Source organism: Brienomyrus brachyistius, chromosome 4 (genome assembly GCF_023856365.1).
Source record: "Brienomyrus brachyistius isolate T26 chromosome 4, BBRACH_0.4, whole genome shotgun sequence".
Classification (NCBI taxonomy): domain Eukaryota; kingdom Metazoa; phylum Chordata; class Actinopteri; order Osteoglossiformes; family Mormyridae; genus Brienomyrus; species Brienomyrus brachyistius.
The window spans coordinates 7,963,613-7,987,839 of record NC_064536.1 but is presented as its reverse complement, the minus strand read 5'-3'; the positions used below and the strand labels follow the sequence as shown (position 1 = coordinate 7,987,839).

General features: G+C 48.2%; 1 protein-coding gene across 3 annotated transcripts in view; it reads left to right on the top strand.

Moving 5' to 3' along the window:
* The window catches only part of ralyl (RALY RNA binding protein like), a 61,144-nt gene extending 37,284 nt beyond the window's left edge, over positions 1-23,860 (top strand). For 2 of the 3 annotated variants that reach the window (XM_049012375.1, XM_049012377.1), the window contains exons 3-9: positions 6,064-6,139; positions 7,833-7,880; positions 9,695-9,876; positions 17,439-17,552; positions 18,010-18,167; positions 18,548-18,581; positions 21,507-23,860. In XM_049012375.1, coding sequence (XP_048868332.1) covers positions 6,064-6,139; positions 7,833-7,880; positions 9,695-9,876; positions 17,439-17,552; positions 18,010-18,167; positions 18,548-18,580 — 611 coding nt within the window. In that variant the 3' untranslated portion in view covers position 18,581; positions 21,507-23,860. Of the gene's footprint in view, positions 1-6,063; positions 6,140-7,832; positions 7,881-9,694; positions 9,877-17,438; positions 17,553-18,009; positions 18,176-18,547; positions 18,582-21,506 lie in introns of all 3 variants that reach the window. The other variant, XM_049012376.1, reaches the window with a different exon arrangement.
* Positions 23,861-24,227: the final 367 nt, after the last annotated feature.

Genomic DNA, 24,227 nt, shown 5'->3' with positions numbered 1-24,227 from the left:
AGAGATTAGAGGGCGACAGGGGGATGATGGCGAGGCGCGCAAATGCTGCAGATTTCTTAAATTATCTCGCGTGTGCCGTCCTTCACGTCGGCTTAATGGATGAAGCCCTGCAGGCGACAGCGAGCGAAGGGCGGGGGGAGGTGGAGTAGAGGGTGAGTAACAGGGGACAGCTGTCATGAACCCCTCCGCTCTTCCGGCTGCTATGTAGGACCTCCACCTCTGTCGGTCTACTGCAAGTTTCAAGTTCTGACCCAGCTGGGGTTCAGGGTCTGCAGTTGTGTTTCCACGATACACCACTAGGGGTCCTTTGGCCACTAGGGGTCCTTTGGCCACTAGGGGTCCTTTGGCCACTAGGGGTCCTTTGGCCACTAGGGGTCGTTAACCTTCTAGGGTCCAGCAGAGAGCTCTTCTTGCGATGGAGTCTTGTTCTTCTCCGATGGTGTGTCCGATCCATCTCCATCTTCTTCTCATATTGATGGTGTCTGTGCTCTCTTTTGTTAGTATCTAGTGGAGCGTTCCTGGTTGGAGATGGTTTGAGGGCAAAAATGAAGGGGATTCTTCTCAGGTGACTGGTGGGGACGGCTGACCATTTTTTATCTTTCTCTATTAATGATGCAGGAATGTATCGCAACGCAACCATGTAACGCGCCTTGGGGCGATTCTGCTGTGAAAGGCGCAGTATCAAAAAATGTAATTGAATTGAACTTGTCACACACACAATCATACACTCTACATCCGTGTAGTGAAATGGTAAAAAATCAGAACCACGAAGCTGCTCAGATATGATGAGCAGATGCAAACTTGTGCACGTGCGTAGAGCCAGTGGCAGGATTCGAACCCATGACCTCTTGGGTGTAACACCACAGGGCTGAATATGTTACTGGCTGATTAATCAAACAAGTTGTAAAAACGGCCGAGAGACAGAAGCTGCCCATACCTTGGTCCATTGGTGGTTCCTGAACATTTCAACTGGGGGGCAGACTCAGGCCAGTTGTTCCGTTAGGGGGGACAGATGCATTTGACCTCCAAGTATTACATACATTAAACTGGCAACACTAAGAAGCAAAAGACTGTCGGAAAACAAATAAGTTATTAATGAGATGCTTTGCAGTTGCTTTTTGCAGTTTGCACTCTGATTTCTTGTTTAGACTGTCTTGACTCGTCTTTTTCACCAACGGAAGCGACTGGACCGCTCGGCACCCCGTGACCTCCGTCAAGAAAGTGTTTTGCCTGTTTCCAGTGCACAAAATTTTAGCCCAATGTAAATAATAATAAGTAAGTAATAAAAAAACATTTATTTCAGACCTAAATAGCGTACGAATCTGGGGGGGGGGGGGGGCTAACGCCCCTCCCAGGATCACCCCAGCTCTTTAGTCATCACAAGGGCTAAACCATTTTATTCCTGCTGTGGACACAAACAAAGCAGCCCGGAAAACGAGCATCTACTCATCTGCCAGTCACTCTCCGCAGTGCCGGAGTCTTAAGATTAATTATGTTATCGAACTAATTAAGAAGCCCAGACCCGATGTCGTGCACAAAGAGAGCGGTTTATCCCCTTAATTACAAATTCGTCAAATAGAACGGAGACGTAACTGTGGCAGATGGAAAGTAGCGTCTGCATGTGATTTTTTCCTGTTTTAACCCTCCCAGTAAGTCTGTTTTTGTAGACTGTCAGGATTTAGGGGGCAAATTTGTACCAGTGGGAGGTGAAAACATAGTTAATCAGCTGGACTGGATGTGAGGAGGTGGCTCTCGTCTTTGGTGAGATTGGTTCAGAGGGCTCCGCCCCCCAGGGCTGGCGTATTCACGTGCCCCCCCCCCCCGTCAGACACACACAGACCATCTTCCCCTGTAGGCAACAGTCCTGTGTGTTTTTCTAATTGTTTGCCAGCTGTGAGTCGTACAGCTGAGCCGAAGTGTGTCCCTCTGTCGTCGCTCATGTCACGTTTTCCGGAGAGTCTGCGGAAGACAGAGGATCCTTTTCTGTGGGTTATGGTCTCATTTGAACTAGGAGAAGCGTGGAGAGGAGAGTGACGGAGTGTGTGGGATGAAAGGGGGGCGCCTTCCTCGGGGAGACGCCGGCTGTCAGGAACGGGGCTGGGGAGTCTGGGCTTTAGTGCTGCCTCTCTGTGAGTTTGGGAAACACGACTGTCAGGCCTTTGTGTCTAGATTCATCTAATTGGTGTAGTAGGGAGGCGGTTTGTTTATTTAAATAGACCACGCCGTATCGTCATTTCATTTGCTGCCAGCAGGTGGCGTAGTGCCCAAGGGCCTGGATGCAGTATGTTCAGGTTGGTCCAGAGCGTCGCTCCCCTGGGGCCTTTCCTCCATCCACACGCTTTGATCACCCCTCATCCCATTAGCCATGCAGATTCCCTGCTTATCTGGCCGTCTGCTCCTCTTCTGCTAAACGCCGATCTGCTTCAGGTCCACAGGCGGCTACAAAACCACCTGTTTCAGCAAAATCCTGGCGGCATCGGTCCCCCCTCTATCGTTCCGAATGTAATAATGGATCCTTAATTACATGAGAAAAGGCCTTCTAAATGTGCCCGAATTCTGCTGGAGGAAATGACTCCTATGCTGTACTGCAATAGAATACAAAAATGAAATATTAATGTTTATACTGGAAGGGACAGGCTTCTAAGATATCTCTTTTTCTGAGTGGGCGGGTCTTTGTGTGGGGGGCGTGGCTTTGGCGAGGACGGCCCTCTCTTGCAGGTGACACAGAGATAGTGCCATAGAGCAGGGCATTATTGATCCAATGTGGAAAACACATAGGGTTTGGATTTTTGGTTCTTATTATGGTCCACTTATTAATATTCCATATTGGTGGATAAATGTAATTAGGCTGTAGGCTTTGAAAGCAGCAATGCTTGAAAAATAAAAATTAAGATCGCTTATCTGAATGTTTATTTATTGTAAGATTTTCCCTGCAGAATTACTTATAATTGACATGGAATACCGTGGAATCCCTGTCCTTAAAGAACACAAGCCAGAGATGAGATTTAATTTAGGAGGCTTTGCGATTTTGATTATTTTTCACTCCCCTTTAGGGAAAATGAGGATGCTGCTATATAAAGATGGGATTGAGAAACACTCAAAAACACACACACACACACACACACACACACACACACACACACACACACACACACACACACACACACACACACACACACACACACACACACACACACACTCCTGCTATTTGAGGGTTGTTTGAAAGTGTCTGGAAAGCTGTGAGAGCGGATTCATCTACAGTACCTTAAGGATACATCCTATCACATACGGCTGCCTTGTTTGAATCCGGCCTCGGCACACGCTCGGAGGGTAATGCACTCGGATCGGAAACCAGAAATGTCACAGAATTTAGGCGTAAATGAGAAGCAGTGATGAGTCAGGTTAAGGATATTAGGCTGGTTATACGGCACAGCTACACAAAGGACACAATGAATATATCTTTGCTTTTAGGGTTATTATCTTCCTATTAGGCAGTCGTCATTGTCACAGTCATCCTCGCTCTAAATGGCTTTTCACGCCTAGTGCACTCCGATAGCGGCGATCATTGTTCTGCTGTCAGGGTTGTTCTTTGTGAGATATGGATTAACTGGTGTGGTGTTAAAAAGTCACTCTACGCTGCTCCAGGGGTCAAGTCACACGTGCCCGACCGAGCTGTCAGGCTAGAGGAGGCTTTCTCAGTCAATGAAATTTATGGACTTCAGGTCTGTAACAAAACCAGAGTGATTTCAGCCCTATTGTGACTAAAGCCATCAGTAGTAACCAGCGATTCAAGTGGATTCAAAGCTTTTATGTGTCTTATGCAAAGTATGCATTGCAACCGCAACCTGCAGTGATATGCAAAGTGATGAACTCAACGCCATAAAAACACTGAAAGGAGTAAGACAAAGTTACAATATAATAAATATGTAATAAATAAGGAACAGTGAAGTTATGCTGGTAATAAGAGAAAAAAGATCAGATATGTGCAACATAATGTAATTACTACTGTCAGTTAGTATTAAGTACAGTAGTCTGATGGCCTGAAGGTAGAAGCTTCTTTTGAGCCTCTCAGCTCTCACCGAAAGACAGCAAAAGCGCTTTCATGATTTTAGCCTCTTTTTGCTTCATAGCATGGGCACCTCTCAATATTGGCCGGTATTGAATAACATAGGGAGTACTGACACCTGGTGAGTCCCAGCACCTGGCATTGAATAACAAGGGGAATATGGAATCTGGTACTGAATAACAAGGTGAGTACCTGCACATAGTACTGATTTACAAGGTGCGCCTGGTACTGAATAACAAGGTGAGTACCTGAACATAGTACTGATTTACAAGGTGCATCTGGTACTGAATAACAAGAGGAATACCGGCACCTGGTACTGAATAACAAGGTGAGTACCTGCACATAGTACTGATTTACAAAGTGCATCTGGTACTGAATAACAAGGTGAGTACCTGCACATAGTACTGTTTTACAAGGTGCGCCTGGTACTGAATAAGAAAGGGAATACCGGCACCTTGTACTGAATAACAAGGTGAGTACCTGCACATAGTCCTGATTTACAAGGTGCACCTGGTACTGAATAACAAGGTGAGTACCTGCACCTGATACTGAATAGCAAGGGGAATATGGAACCTGGTACTGAATAATGAGGTGAGTACCTGCTCCTGGTACTCAATATCAATGAAAACACCGGCACCTGGTACTGAATAATAAGGTAAGTGCCTGCACTTGGTACTGAATAACAAGGGGAACACGGCACGAGGTACTGAATAACAAGGGGAACACGGCACGAGGTACTGAATAACAAAGGGGTACTGGCATAACTAGGGGAGTACCGGCACCTGATACTGAATAACAAGGGGAGTACCGGCACCTGGTACTAAATAATAAGGAGAGTACTTGCACCTGGTACTGAATAACAAGGGGAGTACTGACATCTGTTTTTCCCCACTTCAAGCACTGGTGCTAAGCAATGAAATCGTTTGGCTTTGTTATAGACCTGAAGCATTTTGACAGTTCGAATTTGTCCCAATATGGACTTCTCATGCTTGTCAGGCACACAATCCCTAACAACAGAAGAACATGTGTGGTGATGAGGTAATGTTCAGATTTAGAAGAGATGTTTTGGTTTCAACCCGCCGTGTTCCAGTGGTGTTCAGCTGTAGAGGAGGTTCTGAAGTAGTGTTCAGGTGCCTGTCATGCTGTGTCAAGGTTTTCCACTAATGAGGAAGAGTTTAGGTTTTGGGGTGATGTTCAGCCAAGGTGGTCCTGGGGCCTCCTGGTTTTCCTGCGCACTCAACACGAAGAACTGCTGACTGTAGTGTCAGCCAGGTGCACATTTCCACTGTAAGCTCTGCCCCTTGTGCATCTCCATGGTTTTATTATGTGTCCCGTCTGGTCTCCTAACATCCAAAAAACCTGTTACCACTCAGTTTGAAGGTGAAGTATTGCTAAAAAAAAACAAACATATTTACATTTACTTTTATCTTCCAAAGCAATGTACAAGTGAGACAAATAGCACATTACAGAAATATGTGCTGACGAGGAATTGACTTGGCATAAGTGATCATTTTTGATGAGCTCTCCAAAAAATTTAAGGTGGACCTGAAGAACCGGACAGGTCCTGCACATCTGTGGGCTCCTGCTTCTCCCTCCTGAGGGGGGGCCTTTTTCCCTCCTGGTCCCCATCATACCCTCCCTATGTTGGTTTATGTTCCAGCTGATCTCTTAATTAATTATCCTGACAGGACTCTTTATTAAAGTTAATTACAATTCAAATCTCACTATAGCTTTTCTAAATTGAGTTAAATTAAATTAGTCTCGTTTAGGAATGTTTTTTTGTTTAACTAATCAGTTATTACTTAAGCCTTCTGTGCTGAAAACTATAGAACGGATTAGGCTTAATAATTGCCTAGTTTATTCTATTTTGGTGAAGTTGCACAAATAAAAGGGATGTATTTGTGCAAACACCATTTGACGTTCTAATCTTTCTGTGAATTAACAAGTGTGACCGAGCATTATTATCCAGTGTTTATCTGTGCATGACTGTTTTTCAGACATCAACATGGCAGGCGAACCCAGGCCCTACAGGCCTAAGCTGGGATCTAAACGACCCATCTCTGCTATCTACAGGTGAGGCCAGCTATGACGACAGGGCCTGCCAGCTGTTATTCTTCCAAAATAGACGGGATGGTGAGCTGGCAGCAGGGCCGTATGTGGACAGAGTTGTGTCTTTGAACAGAGGCTTGTATGCATCAAAAAAAAACACAACTAATTTTTATCACAGTCGAGTTATGAGATCAGGGTGAGGTTCCTGATGCCGCCTTAACGCTACCTTCATAAAACATAGAACTTACAAGCAATGTAAGGAGACTTTGGGAAACCCCAGGTTTCTCAGATTCTGTTTTATCTTGTGACAAAATATCTTATACTTGGTTTTAAAGAAAACACTATCATTTACCTATCGACTACAGGTACTGGTGGACAGTCAAGAAACTTAGAAGCCCTTTTTTCTCAATTTCTATGTCAGTGTAGTTACTGTGTATCGCCTTTGTGGGGCAGTATAGTGCCATAACTGAAAAGGGTCTGAAAGTGGTGACTGGGGGGCCGGGGGGCAACATCAAATGTTGGTGGAGTGGCTGGGTCTCACCTGGCAGTTTGAGATGATCAGGAGGTTGTTAAGGGTACCTTCAGATACACTGACCAGCATGTACTGTCGTTCATCAGTCAGTACATGCGTGTTTACGGACCTTAAATCTTCCCACTACGTTTTAGGTTTACATAAGTGGAGGTTATCCTTGTGGTTCGTGCATAGCACACTTAGAAAACAGAAGTGGCATGGGAATTTTTAACAACTTAGGGCGCTGTGCCTGTGATCAGAAGGTCACCAGTTCAAATCCCAGGATTGGCAGAGTGACTTCAAAAAGGGACATGGCTTTGGATTAAGGTATCTGCTAAATAAGCGAAATGTCATGTGAGCTGGAAAGTACAGTAAAACCTCAGATGGTGAGCATAATTCGTTCCGGAAATGTGCTCGTAATCCAAAGCACTCGTATATCAAAGCGAATTTTCCCATTAGAAATAATGGAAACTCAGATGATTCATTCCACAACCCAAAAATATTCATATAAAAATATTAATACGAAATATGAAGTAAAAATACATAAAACAAATTAACCTGCACTTTACCTTTGAAAAGAATTGTGGATGGTGTGAAGGAGATGAGAGAGAGGAGGAGGGTTATTTTGTAGGATGACTTTCACTATAATTAACGGAATCACTGCTGTCTGTTGGTTCACTGGAATCTTTTTCTTTTTCTGCGACTTTAACAAATAACCTATCCAATGACAGCCGCTTTTGCCTCCTTTCCGATTTCGTGGAAATGTGGACATTGCATTGTCGTTAAACAGATTCATCGCTCGCACTGCTACACCCTTATTCAGATGGTGCTTTTCTACTAAATTTTGACTATACAAGTGAGGCACGCCGACTGAGACCGAGCATGGGAGATGATTACCCACAATTCCGCAGCAAGACAGAGCGAAGAACCGGCTCAGTTGTGATCACGTGATGCTCAGCAGACAAAGCGTATACGTAATACTCGCATTGACCTCGCTCATTAATCAAATTGAAATTTATTACAAATTTTTGCTCGTCTTGCAAAACACTCGCAAACCAAGTTACTCGCACTCTGAGGTTTGACTGTACATGAAAGCGCTCAGCTGTCACAAACGTGATTCCTGCTTGTCCAGTTTTAGCAGCCATAGCCTTATTACCTTATTACCTGACACTGTTTCCCTCTTCCTGTTTGTCTCAACCTCCGCAGTGGTTATGAGTTCGACTACGACTACTACAGAGATGACTTTTACAGCCGGTAGGTGATTGTGGCACGTCCCTGCTTGCCAAATGGATGTTAAACCATTTTTCACCCTGTTTCAGCACGTCGCTCTTTAATGTTAATATAACGTCACCCATGTAGCAGTGAAAAGCAAACAGTGTCTAAAGTTATTTTTCCAAAGTGCTGAAGACACCGATAACTATACCTTTGCCGTGTGTGAATCACATTTGCCACTAGAGACAGGACATACATCTATAATCTTTCTCATAAATGGGGCTTAGGCAGCTTAAATATAAAAAAAGAGATCAAGTACGGCAGGTACAGAGTAAATCCTTTGGTGTTTGTTGGCCCAAGGTGCTGTCATTGTGCAGTCAGCAGCATTCACAGCTAAATATTCATATCAGAGCAGCAGGCTTTTGTGGCTCAGTGGTTTGGGACACTGTGCTTGTTATCAGAAGGTCACTGGCTCAAATCCCAGGCCTGGAAGATTGATTTCACCATTGGGCCCTTGAGCAAGGCCCTTAGCCCCAATTGCTCCAGGGATTGGCTGACCCCGCTTTCACCATATCACCTTGGATAAAATAAATTAAATGTAAATGTCTGAGACCTGCTGAACTTGCCCTCAGTTTAAAATATATCTTTCACCTCAGAAAAGCTACAGGGTTAATTGTTCGTCCGACGTGGATTTCATTTACATGTTTTATCTCTGGTAAACAAGGCAAGTTCCCTTCTGCTGTTGAAATGGAAAAACGCAGAGCGACTCCCTTAATGGATAAACAGGGAAATTTATGTGATATAGTTCCTGTCACCAAGCAACAGAAAAAGAGCCTGTGAATCAGGTGTTGGTTTGAGGCAGCCATGGCTGGTGTTCGGGAGTATAAGGGGGTGGGGCCACATGGGGTATTGAAAGCTGATTGGCCCCCAGAGTAGCCCCTCCTCTGTCACCCACTCATTCAAAACATATGATTGGCTAATGATAGATAAGGTCGGCCCCTTTGTCCCTCACGTTGAAAAGTCCTAGAATTGCCCCTGGGGGTGATCGGAGATATTTCACTTTCTGATCACCAAGCAACCAATGGGATTGGAATAGAAATCGGGGAGGAAGTTAGATGCTGGGGAATCTCCATGCAAAGAGAACATTAAATTGGGGGGTGCTGCCTGGAGACCTCAAGCTACCAAGATGTCCAGCACACCCTGCTACATGTGACGTTGCCACTACCAATGACGTCCCTGCATCTAGCTTGCCGTACTGCCTGTGTCATCTTCCACATCTTATGATTTGGACAGTGTGACTTGGCACTTAACCATCTCTCCTATTTGACTCTCCCTGCTGCCCCCTGGAGGATGGGCTCCCCCTTTGAGTCTGGTTAGGGTTAGGGCTTCCTCTGCTGCCCCCTGGAGGATGGGCTCCCCCTTTGAGTCTGGTCCCTCCTAAGGTTTCTTCCTTCTTGGGAGTTTTTCCTTGCCACTGCTGCTTCTGGCTTACTCACTGGGGGCTTTGGGTGCGGATGCTGTAAAGCGCTTTGAGACGATGTAATGTCGTGATACTGCGCTATACAAAAATAAATTCGTTGTTGTTGTTGATCCAAATTATAAAATATGCCAGGCTCACTGTTCAACTTAATTACATCATCTTCAGGACTGCAGACTAAACATAACACGTTACGATTGTCTAAGTTTGATGTCAGTCGACTGTTTTGTTCTGATTTATAGCGTAAAAAAAGTGCAGACTGAAGACTGCGCATCACTTTGTGTTGCGAATCATTTTGTTGGACCAGCAGATGTTATGCCGTCCTGGCTCTGTGCTCCATCCCACATAGTTACACCACTTCCCGCTGCTTGATTTGCAGTCTGTTTGAATACCACGGTCGAGTCACCGCCCCCCCACGACCGGTCATTCCGATCAAGCGATCCCGGGTCGTGGTTCCCTCCACACGCAGGGTGAAGACTGCCTTCCCTCTCAAGATGGTGTCCTCTTCCTCCTCATCCTCCAGAGTCCCCGCAGCCACTTCTTCATCCTCTGGCCCGAAACGTAAGCTCACCCGCCCCCCCCCCCCCCCCCCCCCCCACACTTCTCTCCAGTAGGGCACTCGAATGTTTATTTGCCTCTTCACAGTGCGCAGGAGGAAAATGTTATGAAGTCTTGTCCTTCTGAGATCTTGCACTTCATTTTTGTTTTCTGAAGAGGACTTTCAATTTTTGCTCACATCTCATACTGTGCATGTCACTCTATTACGTCCTGTTGCTTCGTAAAGAGGACAGCGGGGGCTTTGATGTGAGATCAGATGTGAGGAGGCACACATACAGGTTAGTCCATCCCGGGCTTGGGGGCGGGCTGGCACAGCCCCGCCCTAGTGGGCAGTGACCTCACACCTCGCCGGTTCCCGGGCCTTGCTCGGCGGGGGGCAACGAGGCGCTAGACGACAGACGCTGTCATTAATATGCTCAGGAAGCACGGCTACATTCATGTCAGCCCGATGCAGAGAACAGCAGAGAGGGGAGATAATATATGGAGATAATTCATAGGAATTAATGATATCCATACAAAACCTTCAGTATTGCAGTTTGCAGAGCCAAATTCTGTATCAAATCAATTAATTTTGTCTGGCTGCACAACAACTGTTTACAGAATTTATACATTTGTGTTCATGTATAATATATCCATCCATCCGTCTACTAACAGTTCATCCGGGTCAGGGGGGGTTGGGAGCCTATTCCAGTCAGCACAGGGCAGGGCTGGTCTAGCTATCAGCGAAATAGTTGCCTTTGGCTCCTGAATCACCTGCGTTGCAGAAGCAGTGAAATGACCATCGTTTTTCCTGGGGCTGGGGTACGCCCCGAATAGGGAGCATGCGTAATAAAGACAGCATTAGCACCAGGGGTTTTGCGGTTCATCGGATGTGTGCTTATCACCGGCGGGATGGGGGTCCACCGGGTGATTTCACAGACAGTGAGAAGGGCCCCGGCGTTCTTAAGATGCGGTTCTATCCGAGAAAAAACACGAGATGTTTATTTTACGAAATGAATCAAACAGCTGAGGATTTTTTTTTCTCCTTCCCAGTCCGCTCACATCCTGCTCTTTCTCCCTATTATTACATCGTCTTCTTTTGAAAGATTATATTTTATATTTTTTTGGTGAGTTTTATCTGTGATTTGTAATATAATAAACACTGGCTGATTTGTGTGTTCAACACTTATGTTCTTGCCTCCAGTAAGCATGTTTTGTTTATGGATGTGTGAATCAGTGTTTAATTAAATCTTCCGTGAGGATTTAGTCACCGCCTCCTCCGTGATAATTTTAGATGAAGAACATCTGACGGAGGGCAGGCAGTCAAGCAATACAGGCGAATAGCGACCATTACCAGATTTTATGTGCTTACGTTTCACTGAGGCTAAAATACTATAGAAAGCTCCGGTTCTCATCTGAAGGAGCAAGAACCTCCACATCCAACTGCATTCTCAGCCTTGAAAAAGACCGCAGTGGTGATCGTTCCTAATAAACAGGATATATTTCCCACTGCAACCCACACATGTACATACGTAAATCTATTCTGTAACTCTCATCCTACCTCCTCTTACTGCCAATTTTGCACACCATGGAAATTTATAATTGTTTAATCACTACTGTCTGTAGGTGCCCTGCGATGGGTTCCCTGCTTTGCATCCATAGCCCCCAGCATAGGCTCCGGACCTCATATGACCCTGAACAGGGCAAGCAGTTTCAGAAAATGGATGGATGGATGGACAGATGGATGGACAGATGGATGGACGGACGAATGGATGGATAATGTTTGTTATTACGTTATGTTTGTGATAACACTTTCATACTAGAAACAGTGAGATCATAAGTGGTATGTTAGATGCAGGTCTAAAGGTTATGATGATCCTGAGCCTTGGGTGTATAAACCATAATGAGATGTCTGTTACTTTTTGGGTACATTTTCAGGAAATATTAAAAGCTTGGCTGTAATTCCATCCATCCATTATCTGTAAGTGCACATCAACCAGAATCTCTCTTTAGCCTCATTAGACAGTAAGACAGCTTCAGTCATGAAAAGTTAGTCACCTGTCTGCGGATTTCCCCCAAAATGCTTTTCTAGTAGTCATTCTGAAATCAGAAATTGTGAGCGGTGGTTCCCAGGGTGGAGTTTCTGCTTTGGAGGTCGCCAGCTGTCGTCCGCGGATTGCTCCAACAATCTGTTTCAATAGGGGGGAGTGTGATGGCGCCCTCTACCTGGCGGGATGTCCACTGCACATATGGCCCTGTGTTTAATTAATTATCGCCGCAACATTGGAGTGCTGTGAATTTAACTCAATGTGATTTTTTTTCCATTTTCTGGCCTGAGGGGCCAATGACCTTTTCAAATTGCTGGCCAAACAACATACAGTCGCTCCCTTTAGCATGCTGTTTTTACCGATTACAGTACATCGCAAAAGTCTAGCTTAGTACTGTTTTGCTTGCTGTTTTTTTTTTTTATTTATTTATGAAGGATGTATATCATCACCGTCCAATGAAAAACCCGTACTGTATCTTCAAAACTCCATTATTTCAGGAGTGTGGAAAAAATGCATTTTCTCAGAAGCTACTTTACAAAATAAACCTAAAACAACGTAATGAGACACCCTTAGCGCCACAAATAGAAACCTACTACAGCCATAAGTGAACAGTCTACTGTTTTAAATGGACTTTTGTGGATTGTTACCAGAGAGGGAGATCAATGTCAACAAGATACAAAGAAATCTCACTTTATAATTTACAATTAGCAATGATAATAGTTAGCTAGTTATCTAGCTATCAACGTTAAGTTGTTAGAAATACCAATATAAGGTAATGAATGCAAACAACCATCATGAATATAAATATAAATGTTAATAACCACAAAAGAATCTTATTGGATAGATGACTTCATAAAACATCTTTTCGATGGTCACTTACATGTCGAATGCTATCAGTAGACAGAGGTGGATGGGCGTATTGCATCTATAGTAAAAAGTCATCTTCAAAAAGATCAGAGAGTGACAGTATAGAGGTAGAGGGTGATATTGTCACGGGACGAGGTGAGCGATCGCGAGCAGAGCGGCGATCGTGCGGGAAAGGAGCAGGCAGGCAACAGTATACGGGAAAACGGGGGTTTATTCTGGCTTCGGGGAGCCGGGAACACTGGACGCAGACTGACTTCAACTGACATTAATGACAGACAACGGGTTAGTACAAAACAGGAACTTAAATACATGGAACAAGGCAGCAGGAAACAAGACACGACTGGGCACGATCAGGAAATCACACGTGGGTAATTAGGGGGCGTGGCACACACGAGGAGCGGACGGAGCGGGTGTCACAGAACCCCCCCCCAAAGGCGCGCTACACCGGGCGCGCCCAGGAAGGGGGCGACGGACGGGACGAGGGAGAACAGGACCTGAAAGACAAGAGCAAAAATCAATGGGGAACCGGGAACAAGACAGACAGGCAAAACTGACACAGAGGCAGGAGCCAGGACAGGACACTACACAAGACAGGAAAGGCCGACAGACAGACCAGGAAGGGAGAAACAGCGGGAACAGGAGGAACAAAAGGACCAGGAGTGAACGAAGGGAACAGAGGAGGACGAGGAGCAGAGACGGGAGGAACAAATCGAGGGGGAGCAGAGACAGGCGGGACAAAGAAAGGGGAAGCAAACGAAGGAGGGACCAGGGCAGGAGAGAAGGGAGAGAAGGCGGGGGAACAAAAGGGAGCCCGTGGGAGCCCCAGCGGGCGACGGGCGGCAGCCGGAGGGGCCGCAGACGGCCGGGACCTCGGAGGGGCCGAGGAGGAAGCAGGAGGGAGCACCGGGGAAGGGGACGAGGGAGCAGGAGGGGCCCACGGCGAAGGCCCGGAGGGGGGAGCCGCAGCAGGCGGCGACGTCCGGTGGAGGGCCGGAGGTAGGGGCCCCGCAGGCAACCGAGGAGCCGCCGTCGGGGAGCCCGTAGGCGGCCGACCAGGCACCGGAGGGGGGAGCGAGGCGGGGCGACGAGGTACTGGAGGGGAACCCGCAGGCGACAGCCGACCCGGAGGGCCAGGACCCGCAGGCGCCAACCGAGCCAGAGCGCAGGCGAGGGAGGGCGAGCCAGGGGGCAGGGCGGGAGGGACCCCAGTCCGACGTCTGTGTCCCCTCCCTCTGCGGGACACAGACATACCGACCCCCGGTCGGGGTCGATGTCGCCGGGGTGAGGGTGAAGGAGTCACTAGTGTGGTCCCCGAGGGGTCCCATTCAAGCTCCTCCACCTCCGAAGAGGGAGGAGCCACGATGGAGTCCTCCGGGACCACCTCAGGGACCAGGGCGACAGGACTTGGAGCTGCTGCAGGCGGAGGGGGCGCCTCTGGAGCTGCAGCAGGGGGAGGGGGCGCCTCTGGAGCTGCTGCAGGCGGAGGGGGCGCCTGCCCGGGAGCTGCAGCAGGCGGCTGCAGAGGGGGCGCCTGCCCGGGAGCTGCAGCAGGCGGCTGCAGAGGGGGCGCCTGCCCGGGAGCTGCAGCAGGCGGCTGCAGAGGGGGCGCCTCTGCAGGAACAGGAGCACGGTCAGGAACAGGAGCACGGTCAGGAACAGGAGCACGGTCAGGAACAGGAGCACGGTCAGGAACAGGAGCACGGTCAGGAACAGGAGCTGGCTGCAGTGGGGGCGCCTGCCCGGGAGCTGCAGCAGGCGGCTGCAGAGGGGGCGCCTGCCCGGGAGCTGCAGCAGGCGGCTGCAGAGGGGGCGCCTGCCCGGGAGCTGCAGCAGGCGGCTGCAGAGGGGGCGCCTCTGCAGGAACAGGAGCACGGTCAGGAACAGGAGCACGGTCAGGAACAGGAGCACGGTCAGGAACAGGAGCACGGTCAGGAACAGGAGCTGGCTGCAGTGGGGGCGCCTGCCCGGGAGCTGCAGCAGGCGGCTGCAGTGGGGGCGCCTGCCCGGGAGCTGCAGCAGGCGGCTGCAGAGGGGGCGCCTGCCCGGGAGCTGCAGCAGGCGGCTGCAGAGGGGGCGCCTGCCCGGGAGCTGCAGCAGGCGGCTGCAGAGGGGGCGCCTGCCCGGGAGCTGCAGCAGGCGGCTGCAGAGGGGGCGCCTCTGCAGGAACAGGAGCACGGTCAGGAACAGGAGCTGGCTGCAGTGGGGGCGCCTGCCCGGGAGCTGCAGCAGGCGGCTGCAGTGGGGGCGCCTGCCCGGGAGCTGCAGCAGGCGGCTGCAGTGGGGGCGCCTGCCCGGGAGCTGCAGCAGGCGGCTGCAGTGGGGGCGCCTGCCCGGGAGCTGCAGCAGGCGGCTGCAGTGGGGGCGCCTGCCCTGGAGCTGCAGCAGGCGGCTGCAGTGGGGGCGCCTGCCCTGGAGCTGCAGCAGGCGAAGGCGGCTGCGCAGGCAGCGAAGGCGGCTGCGCAGGCGGCTGCACGGGAGCGGGGTCCGCCGGTAATGGCGGCTGCACGGGAGCGGGGTCCGCCGGCAATGGCGGCTGCTGCTCGGGCTGAGCAGGGGCTGCAGGCACAGGAGGCGGCTGCTCGGGCTGAGCAGGGGCTGCAGGCACAGGAGGCGGCTGCTCGGGCTGAGCAGGGGCTGCAGGCACAGGAGGCGGCTGCTCGGGCTGAGCAGGGGCTGCAGGCACAGGAGGCGGCTGCTCGGGCTGAGCAGGGGCTGCAGGCACAGGAGGCGGCTGCTCGGGCTGAGCAGGGGCTGCAGGCGGCGGGACCGGCAGGTCCCGTGCGGGCAAGACGGACGTGGTCCCTTTAAGTGCCCGGGGCACACGCGGGATAGCGTCCCGCACCGCGCGGGCCCCCTTGTTGGCCAGCCGCTCCGGCCGGAAGTAGTACCGCTCGAGGGGCGGTAGCAGCTCAGCGGCGGCTGGGTGCTCTCCCCGGACTGGGGAAGCTGCCAGCGCAGGCAGCTTAGCTGCGGTGATGACGTCGAGGTCAGCCGGGGAGTCCTCCAATTCCCCGGTTAGGAGAGAAGCGGGGATGAGCGCGCACGCTCCCAAAACGATTGCAGGGGCGATCGCGTGCTTCTTCTTCTTCTTCTTCTTCCTCCTCTTTGTCACGGTGTCCGCGGGAGGCTGCTCCACGTCCGACAGGACGGACGGCTGGGGAACAACCTCCGGGACGCACCGTGCGTCCAGCCCCAACCTCCGCGCTGTTAGGCGCTGAACCAGCTGGTTGAGGTGGGAGCGCACCTCTCCTAGACGATGCCCGCCCTCCGATGGGGACATCGCCAGCAGGAGATCGCAGCTGTCGGTGGCCAATTGCAGCGCGACGGGGTCCTCCTGGACGTCGGGCTGGTTCAGCCAGTAATGTACCTCTTGCAGCAGACCGAGACGTTGGCTCTCGGTCTGCTGCTGTGCCTTGTTGAGTGGGTCTGTCATTCTGTCACGGGACGAGGTGAGCGATCGCGAGCAGAGCGGCGATCGTGCGGGAAAGGAGCAGGCAGGCAACAGTATACGGGAAAACGGGGGTTTATTCTGGCTTCGGGGAGCCGGGAACACTGGACGCAGACTGACTTCAACTGACATTAATGACAGACAACGGGTTAGTACAAAACAGGAACTTAAATACATGGAACAAGGCAGCAGGAAACAAGACACGACTGGGCACGATCAGGAAATCACACGTGGGTAATTAGGGGGCGTGGCACACACGAGGAGCGGACGGAGCGGGTGTCACAGATATAATGATGCAAATTAATTTAAGGGGGAATTCACCTTCGAAGTTTTACTTATGAAGATGAGAATCTGCTCGGTTTCATCCCAAATTAGGATGGACCGGCGCTGTCGCGGTTCCCTCTAAGCACCCGTCCAGGATGTGCTGTAGACGGATTCTCCATAGGAGCCAAATCAGGGAGTCTCTTTCATGCCTTCAGCACCTGGTTCATCCTGAACGTCTGCTTCATCCTCAAAGGCTCCCTGGAGTTTAGGCAGCCAGACTGATCACACCATTCCGCTGCTGTGACATTACATGTGACACGTGACACGCGTGCGTCACCTCGCAGGTGTCATCGGCTGTCATGTCAGGTGTCATGCCGACGTACCAATATCCTGAAATAAAGAAGTATTATCATTGTTTAACAAGAGTAAATCAAATAAGAAAAGTCAGTGTTTAATAATCCAAAGTGCACGGTTCCGTTACCTGCTTTTGTTGAATTAATAACAGGATTATTAATTGATCAGAACTGAGGTTCTCAAACCCTGACAGAGTGGAGGTTCTGGTCCACTGCCGGTATAGCAGTGGAGTTTTGCAAAGGGATTGGTTAATTTCCAAAAATTAAACTCTACATTTTCATGTTTTATGACCCCTCACGTTTCTGTCTGTTCGGAAATGTTATATTACGAAATTGTTGATCGGTCTGCCATTCCCCTAAGGTTAGGAAACGGTAAATTAGAGCAGTTGAGGATCCATGCTGTCCTGACATGTCGGTCATGTGACTGTCCTCACATGTGGGTCATGTGATGCAGAAAGCTTATAAAAATGGTGGCCCAGGGGCCTGGGCATTGATTTGTGTCTTTATTAGTTCAGTTTTTCTTATCAATCACTTAACCCTGAAATCTCCTTGGTGTTTTGATAACCGCGCCCTCGGAGTGTCTAAGCACTTGCGGTCTGTCTGCAGTGAAGACGGGCCAGCTGCAGACGATCAAGCGGGAGATGACGCAGATCAAGACCAAGATCGACTCGCTGCTCAGCCGGCTGGATAAGATCGAGAAGCAGCAGAGAGTCGAGTGTGGTAAGGGGAGGGGGCACACACTACGATTGGTCTTTCTGACAGCGTCGGAGATAAGGGTCCACGGTGCTCAGTCACTGGACACCCAAACGTGTCTGTCGGGGCTGGGGGGCGTGGAGGACCATTTAAAAAGAGAATTAAGGCAGCGGGGGGCATTAACAGAGGAGGAGATTGTCCACTCCAGACTGGCAGAAAATGAGTCAGTCATATATAGTCTAGACTCTTATCATGGGACAGCTTTGGGGATCAGATTACACTCCCCACACTCCCCAGATAAGCTGCCCCGTTGGCTGGCCAGTCGCCTGTCAGGTGTTACTGGGAAAGTTCCGTGGACATGCAGAGCGGCCCATTTGCGGGAGAATTCGTTATGACCAATCAGAGGAGGCAACATCCCAAAACGGTAATTACAGACATGTGGCCCCGCCCCCTTGTGGGGCGACTTCCTTACCCCTCCATTTAGAGGCTCAGAGGAAGTACAAGGACAGCTATGAGTCCCTGCAGGAGGAGTCGGTCTCGGAGACGGCGGACAACTCGGGCGAGGAGGCCGCAGAAGGAGCGGCCGGGGAGGTCACGGACGGCGGCGAGGATGACTTCGAGGACGAAGGCGGCAGCGATATGGTGATGAGGCAGGCGCAGAGAAATTGACAAAGGGCTGGTGCGAGAGTGCAGAAAGCATTCGATTCAGTTTACATTTATATAGCGCCTTTCACAGCAGAGTGGGACCAAGGCGCTTTACATGGGCGTGTTGTGATACATTACTACATCATACACACAGAATAATCCAAAAAACAGGGACGATAGGGAGAGTACAGCTATTATGTCTGTATTTGCAGATAAGGCAGAAAAGCAGCACAAATGTACAAGATTCAGTATCATCCATATGTGATGAGAAGCACCTTTAATTAATTGGATATTATATACTGTTAAAGGGATTTCTACAGGCTTCCCTGACTCTGAGCACTTTAGTAAAGTCTGGAGTGTTTTTACTTGTGTTTCAGATAGAGAACCACGCGTCAGACATCGACAACTGAGGTAAGGTTCTGTAAATGTCAGGCTTTGAGTGACAGAGACCTGTAGTATTGACACAAAGTCTCCTTGTCGTTATCTGTGTGTCATACGCTGAGATGAAAATCCATCGTGCAAGAAAAACTGTAAACAGAATATGAATATGAGAATAAAAGACATTTTAAACACTGATAATCTGACAGTTTGAACTTGATATAATGTACACGTAGCGAATTGACCTGCAGTGAATGTTTGTCTAATTAAGAATATTCAGATTGTTTTTGCCGTGCAAGTATATACGCGGGTCACCTGATTCCACGACAGGCAGAGGTGCAAAACAGCTGTGATTTAATGCCTTTTTATCTGAAGTAAAAAGGAACGTACAGCTCCTGCTGACTGATGCCCTGTCCGTCCCCGATTGCGAGTAATCGCTTTGATTTTCACTTCTCCTTGACCGAGAAGAAAAACCTATTACTTCGCTCTCATTCTTGCCAAGGGTGGGTCTTTGCTGAAATGGCCACTGCACTGTGCCGCTGATGACAACACGGAGATTATTCTGAACGCCCCCGAAAGTGCCCCCGTCAAGGAGGGAGGCAGCGAGCCCGCAGGAGAATTCGTCACGACCAACGAAGCGACCGAATGAATCAGAATTTCTGACAGCGTCAGAAATTTATCAGACCAATTTCTGATTCGTTCGGTAGCTTGTATGTGTTTGTTATATAGAAAAAGTGAGCGCTACATTCCCTTTATATATTTCTCTGCTGTGGAGCAGGGGTCAGTTGTTACCAGCAAGCTGCTTTTTAATAAGCCGCTTTTCGGCTACATCGATCTGTTTTTCCTTTTAATTCTGGCAACTTGGCCTTTTGAACACCAGACTTTTTATTTTTTCGCCGTATGGGTTTGGTTATGGTAGTAATACAGAGTCGTACTTCAAACGCGATTGTTCCTGCTGGAAAGCTGCAGAATAATCGTACCATTAAGTTGGTCCTGTGAAGTAGGTGAAACGTGACTGGAATTTTATTTAAACATGTGAGAATGTAAGATTCCTTAATTATTCCTGCGAAATGGTTTCCTTGTGATAAACTAATATAATTACCACACCGAGAACATTATCCAAATTAGTATAAATAATTGGCTAAAAGTTTAGCTTTTGATTTTCAAAAGGTTTACTGTGGGCAACATGTTAAAGACAAAAGAGATATATAACGCTTACAAAAGTCACCATAACATGCCATTAAACTGGCCAATTTCTGGTGCATAGGGACCTGGAATCTCATTAATACCTAGAGAATAAGCTCTTCCATTACTTCTTGAAAATGACTTTTGGATTTACTGAAATAAATGCAGATGAAACTGGCTGATTCTCAGTGGTGAAGGATCGGTTTTCACATACATCCAGTCCAGCACGTGCAGGGTTTGGCCAGTGTTGGGATCCTTGTACCGTGAGCTGCGGGGTTTGGCTGGTGTTCGGGATCTTGGTCCTGTAAGCTGCAGGGTTTGGCCAGTGTTGGGATCCTTGTACCGTGAGCTGCGGGGTTTGGCTGGTCTTCAGGGTGCTGGACCTGTAAGCCACAGGGTTTGGCCAGTGTTGGGATCCTTGTACCGTGAGCTGCGGGGTTTGGCTGGTGTTCAGGGTCCTGGACCTGTAAGCTGCAGGGTTTTGCCAGTGTTGGGATCCTTGTACCGTGACCTGCGGGGTTTGGCTGGTGTTCAGGGTGCTGGACCTGTAAGCCACAGGGTTTGGCCAGTGTTGGGATCCTTGTACCGTGAGCTGCGGGGTTTGGCTGGTGTTCAGGGTCCTGGACCTGTAAGCTGCAGGGTTTTGCCAGTGTTGGGATCCTTGTACCGTGAGCTGCGGGGTTTGGCTGGTGTTCGGGGTCCTGGTCCTGTAAGCCACAGGGTTTGGCCAGTGTTGGGATCCTTGTACCGTGAGCTGCGGGGTTTGGCTGGTGTTTGGGGTCCTGGACCTGTAAGCTGCAGGGTTTGGCCAGTGTTGGGATCCTTGTACCGTGAGCTGCGGGGTTTGGCCAGCTGGAGCTGAGCTGAACCTTGGTGATAGTGGCTGACTCTCGGACCCCCTGACTGAGCCAGCGAGAGCACGCACACCACGTGAAGCTAATTAAATTGCAGATGGCGGTCTGGTTGCCGTGGCCACCGGATGAGTCCACCCTAGCTCAGCATCCCGTAGCTAAGGCTAGATAAGCGGGAGGTTTGACCGCAGGCCTGTACGGGGCTCCTCTCGAATTATTTATGAAGCTAAAGACGGTGCTTTGAAGCTGTCAGCGTGCGCTGATCACTCAGGCCGTTTGGATTAAAGGCAGAGGAGTCTTACTCTATACTGACTTGTAGGGCTGTCTGTAATTTCCTACCTAAGAGTCACATTTTCTGCTATTTCGTCACCGTGTTTGCAAATGTATGACGGCATCATGACATCTACCACAAGCCTGCACTGGGTAGTACGGAGGATGGATGGATGGATGGATGTAAGATATTGAAATTGAGGTTTTGTTCCAGAATGAACATTAAATCAGTGAATCGGTTGGCTTCCCCAATCAGTCACAAACCATTGGATGAGAACGTAAGAAATTTACACATTAGAGGCCATTTGGCCGTCAAACTCGTTTGGGGAGATACTTACCTTAAAGTCCTTAAAATGTTATCTAACTCTGATTTAAAGGAACCCTATGTTTTAGCTTGCGCTACACTAGCAGGAAGACTATTCCATACTCTAAATACACGCTGTGGAAAGAAGTGCTTCCTCAAATCCAGTTTAAAATGTTCTCCCGCTAATTTCCACCTATGGCCACGAGTTCTTGTATATGACCTAATATTGAATTAACTATTTGGTTGGACAACATCTTCACCTCTTAGAATCTTAATACCTGGATTCTGTCCCCCCCCCCCCCCATGAAGTCTGAATTTTGCGAATAAAACCCGCTATCTTCTTTACAGGACTCGTTAGCTGAGGGTCAACACTGGCTGTTGGAGAAGGATATGACAGGTCTTATTGCAGAAGGACTCCACAATGTCTGAGGAACAGGACAAAAACAGAACCACCCGTTTACTGCCCCCCCCACCCCCCCCCCCCCACATCAACAGCCCCATACAGGACTGCAAATCCAACTTCCAGAGAGAACTTGGTGTAATCAGGTGTCGTGAGCAACTGGTGCTGTGTTCAGTAATAGTGTTCATCTATGTTAGTGTTTCAGTCTGAAGAAGCTTCTGGAATTTGGCTGCCAACTTTGGTTCTCCGAATATTTTGGAAGGAAATCGGAATGTGGAGTTTAATTATTCAGTTGTTTTGAAAATTCACAAAACCACCTGAAGTCTATATTTTGCTGTTGTTAATTCCATTTAATGGTGAAGTACATTGTCATTGTTTGTATATGATTTGCCACCTCAATAAAATGGTATGTATTATACAAATGTGGAAGTAAAAATAAATATATGCAGTCTGAAAGTCCAACGCTGATCAGGAGCCGAGGCGAAGCGGGGGACGTGGTGAATGTGACGGATGAATGCTGTCGCTGCGACCAGCACTGCTCGTTCCTGATTGGATGCAGTGAAACTGCAACGAATAAAAAATGAAGTCGGTGCATTGACTCATTAATTTAAACATATTCAAAGGGCCAGGTCTGCAAAAAGGTTACAGAACAAAATTGATGCATGTGTGCCGTCCTGGGCGTGCATGTGTGAGAGAAAAAGAAGGCAATGTAGTTATCATTAATCTCTGTTTATCCACTTACAGAAAAGACAAAAGTATTATTGATGAGATTTAGGCCGGGATTTTCGTGAGTTATGTATGGCTCTTAACATCTCATCGTTCTTTATATCTTTATTAAATCCTGTGGTTGACCATATAACAAACACACACATCCTCAGAGACATCGCCACTGCCAGCCTGTGACGAGATGATTTCGGATAAGCCCCGCCCCCCAGTCGTTTACCACCAATCATCTGGCCACATTGCACCCATTGACACCCTCTATAACCCTTATCACTCCATTGGGGGTAGTTTGTGGTTCAACAGGTTTGGATTCTGTGTCTGTAATCAGAAGACTGCCAGTTCAAATTCCAGGTCCAGCAGAGTGACTTCCCTGCTGCCCCCCTTTACGCCCAGTTGTTCCAGGGACTGACAAACACTGCTTTTTTGGGGAAAAAAAGCATCGGCTAAATGCTTCAGTGAAAACTTAACAGTGTTTCTCAAACTAGCCTTTGCTCCCCCCCCCCCCCCCCCGCCTCGCCACATAGCCAAGATTTTGGGAGCTGGGAGGGAGAAAAAACATGGGGCCCCAAGGACCGGGTTGGGAGACCAGTATGTTTGTCTGCAAGATGAGACCAATGCACATCTTTCACCGTTAACAACAACTTGATTAATTTCCTTTGTTTCATGTCGATAATAACTGCCTTGATAGCCTAGTTTTTTTTTGAAGAGCCCCACAAATGTATTTGTGAAGGCTGAGAATGATACTCTTGGCTCTTTATTTTTATATAGTGAAACATTGTACCTTTGGACACAAGTGTGCTGGTGGATCTACCCCAGAACATTCCTGTTTGGTATTATGCTATAGAGCAGTATTTCCCAACCCAGTCTTCAGGAACCCCCAGACAGTCCACGTTTTTGCTCCCTTCCAGCTCCTGGTAGGGATCACAAATGTGGACTGTCTGGCAGGGAGCTGGGAGGGAGCAAAAATGTGGACTGTCTGGAAGGGAGCAAAAATGTGGACTGTCTGGCAGGGAGCTGGAAGGGAGCAAAAATGTGGACTGTCTGGAAGGGAGCAAAAATGTGGACTGTCTGGCAGGGAGCTGGAAGGGAGCAAAAATGTGGACTGGCTGGGGGGTCCTGAAGACTGGATTGGGAAACAGTGCTTTAGAGCAACAACTCATGTTAAAAAATAATGTATAAACAGAGTGAATATTTCAAATATATGTATGTGTCAGCTATGGTAATGATGTATGTTTTTTTAACAGTAATACACATAGTACAATATAAGTTTTAATGTTTATTTTCATGTATTTATGCAGATTTTGTTTTGCCAATGTGTTGCTTATCGAAATACTTCATACATAAACATATTCAGATACCATTCAGTAAATAATTAATGACAAAGGGATTTAAAACCAGTAATACATTTCCAGCGTTTTTCCAAAATACACTTGTACAGAAATGTAAACATTTTGTAAAGCTATTTTTATGATAAGCATGTTGTTAATTGTTGTTATAATGCATTTTTGTTTACATTTGTTGTATGGTTATTGATTCAGTTACATAGGAAATAGGATGAATTAAATTGTCATAATTTATATACTGGCCTTTCTCATTACATCCCATCATGTCCAAAAATTCTTTTTCTCTTAACGAATACAAGAATATGTTTGATTTTATTACAAGGGTGACCAAAGACTAACTGCAAGATAAAGTATAAATGTAAGTGCTGTAGAAATATCGTGGAGTAGGGTAGAGGAAACTGGGTTCCGCAATTCTCCCCATTAAAAAAAATGCTTGAACAGACTTAATGCATCTTTAGTATACTGTACCACAGTTATAATTGTGATGGGGCCTGCAATGTGAATCACAGCATGTGTACATGGAGAACAAAGAACGTAATGAACAAGCTTCATAATATGAACAAATTACTCTCAATCTTGGCTAGCATGAATCCTCTTTCGTTA